The 12,813-nt window shown below is 36.6% G+C and overlaps 1 protein-coding gene across 2 annotated transcripts in view; it reads right to left on the reverse strand.

Annotated features, from left to right (window-relative positions):
• Positions 1-2,115: 2,115 nt before the first annotated feature.
• The window catches only part of STIM2 (stromal interaction molecule 2), a 145,533-nt gene continuing 134,835 nt past the window's right edge, over positions 2,116-12,813 (reverse strand). For both annotated transcript variants that reach the window (XM_019743897.3, XM_019743898.3), the window contains 2 exons: positions 6,784-7,057; positions 2,116-3,806 (listed from right to left, as the gene is read on the reverse strand). In XM_019743897.3, coding sequence (XP_019599456.2) covers positions 3,329-3,806; positions 6,784-7,057 — 752 coding nt within the window. In that variant the 3' untranslated portion in view covers positions 2,116-3,328. The remainder of the gene's footprint in view (positions 3,807-6,783; positions 7,058-12,813) is intronic.

Here is a 12,813-nt window from a genome sequence, read left to right on the forward strand (position 1 = left end):
GTTAAAGACTTAGAAAAACACTAGGACGCCAAGAACTTAATGGGCAAAAGACATGAACAGACACCTCATTGAAACGAAAAATGTGTAACATGAAAAACTTTCCAACCATACTAGACATTATTTACTTATTAAATTAGCAGTTTGAACCAATTGGTAATTCAGAAATGATGGTGTGAAGTAAAAGGGTGCTCCTACACTCAAGTATTGGGTAAGATATAAACATAGCTATTTGGTTATACTCCAGTATGCGAGACTGTATGTGTGTACATAGATTCATATGTACTTATAAACTGAAAGTATTTTTATGCTTTTATATACACTTCTAAAACTATATATTCTAACAAATCAAAATGTTGACCAGAATTGATGTGACATAACTTGTAAATTAACAACATGGTTCTGCTACTTACTAGCTGTGTTGCCTTCAATAAATTATTAATTTTCTGGGCTGTTTCCTCATCAATAAAACAGTAATTTTAAAAAGCAAAGATAAAATAAAGTACCTACCTTACAAGGTTGGTGTAAAGATTAAATGAAAATATGTATTGATGAGTTTAGAACAGTGCCTGGAACACAGCGTGCTCAATAAATGTTAAATGCTATCAGTCCACATATCAGAAATTTAGAAATAGCCCAATGATTAGTAACAAAAGAATGATTAAAGAGATTTGGCTAATATATAAAATGGCATATTATAGTCATTAAAATGTTGTTCATGAAGAGTTCTTAATGACATTGGAGAAATGCTTAAGTGAAAAATCATGTTATAAATTAAATATATACAATCAACATATAGAAAATGATCTAGTAGAAAACATACCAAAATATTAAGAGCAATTATTTGGGCAGTAGAATCACACCTGCTTGCTATTGTTTTTCTTCTTTGTAGTTTCTATCATGAATTGTTTTTTATAATAAGGAGCTATTGCTTTAAAAATCAGAGAACCCCATGGTTTTATAATTAAAATAAGGTAACAAATAGGTAACTTTAAAAATGTATATTAATGTCCAATTCTTCAGATGTAAATGATGTAAGAGAAATTATCGTGGCTTTCCATAACTTATTTACTTTGTTGAATTTACAAATATAGAGCATTGTACTAATGCGAAGTAATTACAAGAAACATAAAGCAGTAAGTATTCCTTGGTTGGATTTGTTTATAAACGAGTGTGAAATTTAGCACAAACAATGCATTCGCTGACTTCAGATGGCACACCCTGTACTTAGGCCAGCCTCTCCGACCCCCCACCACAAGTTCTAGCATCCAGTGGTTCTGACCCGGAATTCCCTTCTAACCTTAGACAAGCCGCAAGCCACGCTGGAGCTCCTAGAGCCATTCCTCCTCCCAGATTCACTCCATGCTCCAGCGGCTTTTCCCTTTGCTAGTATCCGGCAAACTATAAAGTTCTCACCCCTTCTGCAGTTTTCAAAGGGAAGAACTCCTGTCTGGTTGTAAGAAGGAGAAAAAAAATAAAGTATTCCCTTCTCTGAAGAAACTTTCCAGAATGCTTTTCAATTCTTTATGTACAACTTTTCTTCTTCATAAACAGCTTTAAAAACCTATGCTCCTCAACTCTTGAGCTTTCAGATTATTTTACCTTATACTTAGTCTGAAACACTGTGTTCGTTTCAATCAATCAATTTTTGTCCTTACATCACTATTAAAAATATTAACATCCATGTATAAAAACAGCATTCAAGACCTCAACAGTTTTTATGAAGAGTATTAAAAAGAATACACAATCAACATTTACACACTTCAGGAAACTGTTCAGATTGTTAATAAAGTATTTTTTAGAAGCAAATCTCAAATAACCTTCCTGTTTATCAATTCAACATTTTCATCTAAATAAGACTGGGGTGGACATTCTGCATTTAAGCCATAATGATTATTCTAGCTGTTATGTTACCAGTTGTTCAGTCAAACATCCATCCACATTGTATTACCCAGATCATTGATGACTGCATTTTTAAAAGAAGCAGTTTAAGCAGAAACTCCCCCCATGTTAATATACTCTGCTGCTCTATGAGACAATCTTCACAGTAAAAACTACCCATAGAATAGCCTACCCATTTAATAAACCCCAAACTTTACAAATTAATACAACACAATCTAAATGCACCATAAATTTATATTTGTTAATCTTGGTATTAGAACATTTAAACATTTAAACTACATAAAAATATGACAAACAATATAAAATAGAAAGAAATTTGTTGACAACTTACTTCCAAAACATCACTATTTCTTTCTTATATTGCAGTTAAGCAACAAGACAGCTTACATAGCTCTCCAGAAACATGTAGTGTTTTTAGTGGAGTGTTATCAATGAAAATCAGCACAGTCCCACACAATGATGTCTCCGATTTATTATCTTTTCCACAGTACAAATTTTTCACAAACCGTAAATCCTTTGCAGTTATTCAAAGTCTGTAAACAAATGTCTGAATCCCCACAACCCCCACCTCAGTTTAAGCTTGTGAATGTTTGAAGTCCTTCAATCAAGTTTTAACTTCCACTTGCATAAGGAATCAAGAGCCTTCTCTCTTTAAATTATTTATATTTATCATACAGCCTGCAGTGCAGTAAATCACAGTGAAAGCCCTGGGGAAAACAAAACAACATGATCTTTACAGCAGGACTTGAAACTTTATAATATTAAATGCATTTAAAGAAGCTTCCCATAATAAAAGCGTGGGTTTTCATTTCCAGAAATCGAGTCAATTAGAAACCCTAGGTTCTACTTAAAAACCCATTTGATCTAAAAGTGAAAACAGTCCCCTATCCACAGTCATTTTATAAACTTTATACAGTTTCACTTGCAGAGATTTTTTTTTTTTTTCCAGTCTGGAAAACAGTAGTGCAATTAGTTTTACTTCTTTTAAGTTATTTAGTCCAGGATGTCAATAGCTCTGTGGAAAGATAAGAAGATGCTCTGGTAAACAAGAAATTTTTGCAAGCCCATGCTGGCTTACTAGTCCATTAAAGCTTGTAAGTCCATAGTGGCTTTCAACAAAATGTTGTATATACATCACTAATAACAAAGCAGAAATAAATAGGCAGAAATGACTGTAAACTGTCTCATCTCTTAATGACTTTTCAGTAAGAACTGGCTTGACAAATTGGTTCTAGAGTCATTTAAATAAGCAGACAGTAGACAGCTGCTCTGAAGGGCATTTCACTACGGCATCCGGTCTGGAAAGCCCCAATGGAGTTACATTCCTAAAATTAAAACAAGAAAATGGTGGGGGGAGGGGGGATTAGTGGTGGGAGCAGATAAAAGTTTAGAGATGCCACTTGAATGGAATTCCATCAAGGCAGCCAGTTCACTTAGATTTCTTCTTAAAAAGGCTTTTAATTTTTGATGGCTTTTTGCTTTTCTCGCCATTATGACAGAGGTCATGTGGGATGCTGCTGATCCTGGCCACATTTGGGGTTTCCTGAACTGGCTTACTGTCGTTGCCAGCGGAGGAACAGGACGTGTGGCGAGGTTTGGGCAGCGGGATGCCACTAGAAAGCTGGTTCATGCTACAGGATTTCTCCAAGATGCCATTGTACACTTTGCTTGCAGGACTGAAGATCATGCTCTTCGTTTCTGTCAGACCGACACAGTCAGGAGAACCCCGAGAGATATCCGCAGTTATGGGCGAGTCTCCCCTGGAGGAATCTTCTAGGGAAAGCTCATCTCTTGATATCTTCCGAGGAGACAATGTTTGGTACATCTCAAGGCTTGAAGGAGGAGACTGCTTCCTTCCAATGGAAGAATTTAAGGAGTCACATTCTGAAGCTGTGTCTGGCACTTCCCTGGATGAGACAGACGCAAAGATAAAATTCTAAGTCAGTGTGGTAAGAGCACCAGCAGACCCTCCAATCCTAATTAACACAACTTCCTCCATTTCATCTATCAAAATGCAAAAAGGGGAAATGCTAAAATGCATACATATTTCAACAAAATTAGAAAATTACTACTTTAATACAAGTTATCAAAACTCAATGTGTAATGTTTAACGTGAACTATAATAATGAAATCTTCCCATCCAAGAAACATTGTTACACCTTCTTCAACTGTCAGAGAAATGAAAATGTTTAAATTTTGCAGATTTAAAATTTGCAAATTAAAATCTGTCAGCTACTTTTGTGTTTAGTTTCAAATGAGCATTTTTCTTCCTAAATCACATACTTGACATTATAAATTTGAAAATATGAATTTTGGTCATTGCTTTGCCCTTTAACTTTTTAATCATTAAGTTGATGAAATATAGCTTCCTAAGGAAGAAAGAATTGTACTAAGCAAAAACATAAGTTCTCCCAAGTTTAAAAACAGAGGGAAGGATGTTGAGGTATAACAGCGTGGGGAAGTGAAAGGAAGGCTATAATGCTATGGTTTAAACAGCAGACATACAATAAACTCTCGCAGGTTTACGCCTGTGTGATTTTCCCTTCTCCACAGTGAAAAGAGAAGTAGAGGAATGAAACAATCAAGTTCACAACGCCAAAGGCAGCGATAGTAAATGCCATCAGCTGTTCCTTCGACCCCACTTCTGACTCCCCCACTACCAGCCCGAGTGCTACAGCTTCCTACTTGGTCTCCCTGCTTCCATTCTTGTTCCTCCCTCTTAGTTACTTCTTTATACAGACTTTAAAGTGGTTTTTAAAAACTCAATCAGAGCACATCTTTTCCTCGCTCAGAACTTTCCAATGCTTCCTCTCACACTCAGGCTCAAGTCCAAAGTCCGTGCCAGGTCCAAAGCCCTGTGTGCTCAGGGCTGTGCTGCCCCTCCAAGCTAGCTGCACACCCTGCCATCTCTGCCTTCTCCTGGTTCCTCCCATGTGCCACTCTTGTGACATCCTCAGGGCTTTGGCACTTGCTGTTTCCTCGGCCTCACATTTTCTTCCCCTCCATCTTTACGTGGCTTACTTCTCCATGTCATTCCGTCACTGCTCAAATGCTCTCCCCAGAGCTACCACCCCTAACCACCTGATCTAAAAGAGCATTCTTTTGCCTTCTACCTATCTTTGTTCAGCAACCCAGAATGTACCACGACCTAAAATGATATTTTACGTTAACCTGTTCACAGTCAGTTTCCCCAGAAGAAAGGAAACTTAATGAGGACAGGGTGTCTTCTTTACTTCTGTATTCTCTGCACTGGGATAGTGGCAAGCTCACAGTGGGTATTCAGTAAATATGTAATAAATGAATGGAAGGGTACAAAATCCCTTGGGCAAATAAAGACTTAAATAATGCTTTTTAACACAGTTACATGTGCTGCATAATTTTCAAATGCTTTTATAATTTGATAATGGGTAGTGCTCACAGACGGTAAAAGGCAGTTCTGATAGGGAGAAATGACTCAAAAATCAATCACTGGTAGGGAGTTTTCTGCTAGGCTTCTTTCTGGAGCACATGTCCATTAATCAAATACTACATATCACTGTTTTCTGAAGCTGTTCAGCTTCCAGAGTTAGAAGCTGATTTAGTTACAATTTTATCAATTTACTGTCTATTTTGCTATGTGGTTTGGCTACTGTGTGTGTGTGAAATTCAAAGCTAGGTTAAAAACATTTCAAAATCTAGTGCCTAAGGTCTAAAAAAATGTGTGAAAAGAATACTGATCTAGTTGGGAATACTGTCCTGGTCTTGCCATTAATTAGCTGTACAATCTCGGGCAAATCACTTAATTTAACCAGGTCTCAACTGTCCTATCTGTTAAAGTAAAATAATTTGATTAATCTCTAACATTACTTCTAGTTCTAACATTTTTATGCCAAACAAATACTCTGTATTGTCACTTCTTCTGCGTAACTTTTGGAGTGTACATATAGTATAGCTTAAGATCTCCCATTTTTTTCTAGAGCATTTATTTGGAATATTGAACTTAATTATGTGTACTATCTATGTTATTTTTCTGTTTCTCTTTTTTCCCCACAGTGACATGTAGCTGAATTCATTTAAGTTTAATGCACATATAACAAGGCTTAATTCAAGGTGAGATCTAAATGAACATATGTGTGCATAATGCACAGACTATAAAAGATCAGTAAATAGTAAATGTTGTTATTATTATTTTGCAAGGATTCTGGTGGTTCAACACTTAAGAGACTGAAAATGGAGAGTTTGACATTGTTATTTAAAATGAAGACTAAATATTTCCATCAACGTAAAAAGTTCTATCGGACAGCAGATCTCTAGAGTTTTCCTACTAATTTCCAGAAGCCATCCCAAATTAGTTTTGTCAGTAAAGCCATCTTGCTAGTGACGACAGTTATATAGCAAAGGTTACGCAAACAAGCTAATCATAAAGTACCAACCAAGCAGAACTGTGCCAAACTCTCCAGCTGCAATGAAAATACACAATGTGGACTATATCTCCTTAGCAATATGCTATAATGATCACTTGTGAATCACAGAACTTTCACTAGATGAAACTACTACGTATGAAAAGTGATTTGCTGATGATGTGACTAAAGAATCACACGACAGAGAGCTACATGGGATCAAGGAGAGTCAGCCAGCCCCATGCCCTCTGGTTTTGTTTCTCATATGAGAACAGTTAAGAACAAAGACCAGCAAAGACCTTGATTTTAGCCTTGTGTGACCATGAGCAGAAAACCCAGCCACACAGAACTGAGAGCTCATACAGGGGTGTTGCTTGAAGCCTCTAAGTTTGCGGTAACTTCCTGTGCAGCAACAGAACACACAGGACACGCCACTCCTCCCCACCCCACTCCCACCTCCCACACACCAGTCCGACATATATTGTAGCTTATTCGCTGCCAATACCATTGCTTTTCCGCCGAGAAGTAAATGGCCTCCTCCTCGTCGTCATTGCGATAAAGAGCTGGGCAACTTGACACCGAGAGGATATCTGGATCAGGGGAAGGCAAGGAGTGCTGTGAGTGCTGGGGGTGCGGCGGCAGCCGCGGGTGCGACGGGTGCGGCGCATGCGCAGCAAGCTGAGCGCGCTGGGACTGCGGGGACGACGGCATGATGCTGCGGCGAGAGCGGCACAAGCTGCTACTTCGGGCTAAGGATCCAGCAGGTTTAGCCATGGTCCCTGAAAACCAAACATAGATAAATAAAAACTGAAAATATCCAGTGCTCCTTTTACACACACGACAAATACCAAAAAGAGCTGACGTTACTAACATGTCACCATTTCATCGATCTTTATTGAAGTAAGCAACTGTATAATTACTACCATCCTCCATCACCTGTATGGCTTATCAGAAAAGTTAAGAAATAAAAAATGAAATGTAACAACAATGAAAGCAGATCTAAAAATAAACAAAAACAAATATAAACAAATGAGACTTAAAGATAAAATTTGCTATTACTAACCACAAAGACTTAAAAATTTACCCAAGATAACAACCCCCTAAATTAAAAAATCAATACAGTGTATTTATAAGGAATCTGGACTCTGCTGCAAAATGAATTTTAACACTAAAAGGAGAAAATTATCAGTAAAAAATAGGTTAGATTTTTCCACGGGTATCTCTTGAGATAGTGCAATTTATTTTAACTTCAAGTTTTAAATCAAGGATCATTTAAATACTGCATGTTTTAAATCAAGGATCATTTAAATACTGCATGCACAGTCTTAAAAGCGAGTTAGGCAGAGGTCAGATCAAAATTTGTTTCTTGAAAACTGATTATTGTGGAACTAACCACAAATCTTAGATCTTCTTGTTTCTGCTACCAGTCTCGGTCTAGCCCCACGCAGGTAGTACAGAAACTTCCTCCACACGCTTAATATCTCATTCAATGCACATTCCTTTTCTTTGCCTTAATTGAAGCACAGGTCTCCCAAGAACAACCTTCTCAAGCTGACCTTGTCCCCTCTTGTATACCTCACATACTGCAGCATTGGAACGAGGGGTTGATGGCCTTCTCGCTCCCTGGCCGGTATTGTCTGTGAACCGTTACCCCTACACCCTTTTGGCGCTCACAGTAGCAAGCCACGTGACTATTCCACCTCCCCTTCACTATTCACTTCCCAGTTATTCTATCTTAGCAATCCAACTTTTCATCAACTTGAGCCATCTCACTTTTAAGACCTAGCCCTCACCTTAACTAATTATGGCTTTCATCTCTTCTCACCAGACATTTACCTCTACTCTACTCCACCACCCATTTTCACACCTTGTATTGCCACCATTCAGAATTACTCCATTTTTGAACTTGTAAGTCCAAAACATCAATTTAGATTCTGACCAAGCTTCTACCTTTCAAGTTCACACATTCTGTTCCACTTATCTGTCCCATTCTCTACCCCAAACTCAAGGACTTTATTCTGTTGGCTATCCCTTCTGCTACATTTATTTTCATCTTCTCTCTTTCTACAGTATTTAAAAATCAATGCTTTAAAAAACAAACAGATAAACAACAGTAACAACAAAGAAACCTCCACACTCAGATTGTTTTTCAGCCAGCATATCTCTCTTCCCTTTTATGAAAAATAATTATCTGTTACTTTCTCCACCACTTCATCTTTACTCAATCGTGAAATTGTAAAGTGCTTACATTCAATTTCGCTGCAACTATTCTCAACAAAGTTGTGATCTACTTTCTTGTTGCTAAATTCAATGACTACCTCAATCCTTCTTTGACATTTGACCAGCACCTGACATTGAGTATTACTCTGTCCTTTCCTTGACTTCTCTATCCACAGTCTCACCTCTTCCTTTACCTGTCATCTTCCAAGTTCTGTCCTAGACCTTGTTCTATTCTCGTTCCACTTATTTATCCTGAGAAATGTTAACCACTTCCATGACTTCAGTTATCATTCACGGTGTATAGAAGCCTGAATCTGTAACTCCAGCTTTAATCCTTTTTCTAAACTTTACAACCTTATGTCCAACTACCTACTACTGGACATTCGATGCCCCACAGATACCCAAACAGCGTTCAACATTTTCCTCCCCAAACCCAGTCCTTCTTGTTCTGTATCTTGGTAAATAGCAACAGAACCCACCCAATTATCTAAATTGGAAACACAGACATTCTTGACTCTTCCTACATCATAACCCATATATAGTTAATCATAAAGTATTTTCAATTCTATCTCCTTGACATCTCTCAAATGTGTCCACTTGCCTGCATCCCCACTGCCCCTGTATGATGCAGGACTATTGTACCAGCCTAATAACTGCTCTTTCTCCTCCAATTTATTTTCCACACTACAGCCTGCATGATCACTCTAAAATGAAGAAGAAATATGACGTTTTATTGCTTAAAACCTTTAAATGGTTCCCCATTACTTTTAGGATTAAACGAAAGTCAAATTCCTTAAGATGACTTAGAATGCTCTATTTATCTAGCCTCTGTTTTGGAACTAGAGTCCCTCTTCTGTTACAGAAACACTAAAAACAGAGTTTCTACCTATCACAGCTCTCAGAAGTATATGCAATATTCTCTCTCTTGCCTCCACACCTCTTTTCTCCATCTCTCCCCTGACCTCTCATTTCAGGTCTTTGTTTAAATGGAAGTTCCTCCAGGAAGTTTCGTGACCCCTCCAAGTTGGAGGTCAGTGTTTGCTCTCTGGTGCTCACATAGCAATACCACAGTACATTTTCCCATCACATAACTTATCTCAATGCATTGCTCATGTCTGTCTTCCATTAAAGAGTAAATTCCATGAAGGCAATAATTGTGTATCATGTTCAACATTACATCTCAACAACTAGCACAATGCCAGGCAAAAAGTAGATGCACAATAAGCTTTTCCTGAGTAAATCAATGAATGATTCAAACAGGAAACATCACTAAAATAACCTGATGGATTGAAAAGGAGAAAATGAGGTAAATTAAAAGAAATATTTCCAGAATATTTGACTACCTCCCTCAATACTGTACAAAGCTTTTTCCAAACACAAATTACGTAATATAAAAATATCTGTAATTTAGTAGGCAAACATTAGAAATTTTCTCACTTACTTATAATTCACAAATTAGAGAATGAAGAGATCCTAGAAATCTTTAGTGTGATGTTCTCACTTTGCCAAAGAAACAATATCCTACCAATACTAAAAGAATGTGTCTAATGACACAGATAATTAAGTTCTACAACTCTCAGCATATGCTGTAGTCATTTTCATCAGTCACTTGTTATTTGGAATATGCAGCAAAAAGTTGCCATTCAGGCCTGACTGTAGGTATGATAAAAAGGACTGAAGAGAATCAGGATTTGCTGCTTGTGAAAATGAGTACTACTCACAGAAATGGGAAAATACTGCATGAAGAAGTTTTAAGAAGGAAGTAAATAGTTTATATAAGGAAAATTCTAAGTAATCCAATAAGGAATGTAACATAACGATGAGCATCAGTAAATAGGTCACATCTAGAAATTGTTTATAACTCTACAATCTTTTCCAAAAATTTTCTTCTTATATATGTTGCCATGTCTTCTGCCTGGAAAAAATGTATGAATCCCTGTATTAGAATTATATACACTTGGAGTTGAGCCCTTCTTCCTTGTTGCCTGAAGAAGCCTACACAGGGCTGAATACAGTTATAATACCATAAAACTCAAATAGTATTAAAAAAGAGTGCACTCTGACCTTATAATAAGCTTTCCTTTACATAATGTGAATACGTTTTATGATGTTCAGACTATTATTAATTCCAAATGAAGGCAGATGCCCACTCCACCTGTGATTTGTAAGAGTAGTTACATAAAACATTAAAGTTCACTATATAGAAATTCATTTCTGAGGTAATTTTTCATTTTGATATCAATAATTACATACAGACGCATAACAATTTAATATGATCCTATTTTGCAAAGTGTATTTTCTTATAGCAGAGAAAATATAATTTTATTTTGCAATAAGGGATTGCCTCTGCCACCAACAACAAAAAATAGTAATATATGGACTTCTGGTTCTAGCAACAGGCAGTCAAAGATTACCTGACGATCATTTCCCAGCCTCCAACAACACAGTTTAAATACCCTCAAACACTTTGGTATGATGAATGAAGTATAACAATAGTTTTAAATACACAGCTGAGTTTGCAAGGAAGAAGAGAAAATTCTCAGATGCCAAAACAGAGAGAATGAAAGTAAGAACTAACAGACCTGTGAGTGATACTGGAACTACTGTGGAGGTTATCAGACTCAGTAATTTAAGGGTTTGGGTTTTAATTTGGGGATACAAAAGACATCTTAGGCCCACATGAGGTAAGGAATAGGAATTGCAAGTGAGTGTTCTGAATAAAAGCCTGGGCCTAGATGGGCTATATTCCTCAGTGAAAGGTATATATTTTTTTTTAAAAAATCCCTTTAAAATAGCTCAAGAAAAAACTATAAAAGAGGAGAAAGGAATAGTTAAAAGTGGTCCTTAGAGGAAAATTCATAGCCATAAAAACATATATTAAGGAAAATAGGACTAAAAATTCATTAGCTAGATGTCTAAATATTAAAACAAACAAGAAATTAAATTTCAATAAAGGAAATAAAAGCAGAAATAAATGAAGAATATCAAGTGAACACCTTCAATTATGCAGAAAAAGAAGTTGGTAAAATTTAAATCCACTAATTTTATAAGAAAAATAATTTAGCAAAAAAAAAAAAATTCTTGGTAAAATAACAAAAATTAATTTCCTTAACTTAAAAGTAATCTGCCAAGGGCAGGCCCAGTGGCTCAGGCAGTTGGAGCTCTGTGCTCTTAACACCTAAGGTTGCCGGTTCGATTCCCACATGGGCCAGTGGACTCTCAACCACAAGGTTGCCTGTTCGACTCCTCAACTCCTGCAAGGGATGGTGGGCTGTGCCCCCTGCAACTAACAACAGCAACTGGACCTGGAGGTGAACTGTGCCCTCCACAACTACAATTAAAAGGACAACAACTTGACTTGGAAAAAATCCTGGAAGTACACACTATTCCCTAATAAACTCCTGTTCCCCCTTCCCCAATAAAATCTTTTTTTAAAAAAGTAATCTCCCAAAACCATAGAGAGAGAAAAAATCATATTTCATGATGAAATATTGGAAGCATTCTCTTTAAAGTCAAAAATAGCAATCACTATTGCCTGCAATCACCACTTTTATTCAACATTTTACTACAAGTCTTAGATTGGACAATAAGAGGGGAAAAGGCATAAGCGTTGGAAAGGAAGAAAAAACCCATTATTATTGCCCACACAAAACAAATCCAAAAGACTCTCATAAGAGAATTCTATGTTTCTGTATATAAGATCAGCATACCCAAATCAACAACATTTCTCAACATATCAGCCACAAGCAATTTGAAGTATTTTTTAAGAAAGATAATATCTGTAACTACAAAAAACAAGCTGTAAAGTACCTAGAAATTAATCTTTTAAAAAAGATATGCAAGAATTATACAAAGAAAATTATAAATTTTACTTAAAGATATAAAAGCAGATCTCAAATGGAATTTATGAATAACATTTCTTCCCAAATAAATCAATAAATTCAAAGAAATTCCAGTAAGAGACCAACAGAAATTTTCATGGACTAAGCTGATCCTAAAATTCATACCAATAGTAGCAATTCTGAATTTGAATAATAAATGAAGATTTCAACCTATCAAATACCAATACTTACTATGTATGAAGCTATAAATAGCAACTAAAGCAGAATGGGACCAATGGAACAGAAGCATTTCTATGTCTATGGAAAAAAGTGGTATCACAAATCAGCAGAGATAGAGCAGGAATGAGGCCGGGACTACTGTCGATCCATACATCAACGGATATATTTAGATTCCTAACCTCACAATATGAACACAAATAACTTCTAGGTAGATTAAAAGACTAAGGGATTAGAGAAGAAGGTCCAAGACGGCG

The sequence above is a fragment of the Rhinolophus sinicus genome, chromosome 1 (genome assembly GCF_057876585.1).
Source record: "Rhinolophus sinicus isolate RSI-liver-muscle chromosome 1, RSI-T2T, whole genome shotgun sequence".
NCBI lineage: Eukaryota > Metazoa > Chordata > Mammalia > Chiroptera > Rhinolophidae > Rhinolophus > Rhinolophus sinicus.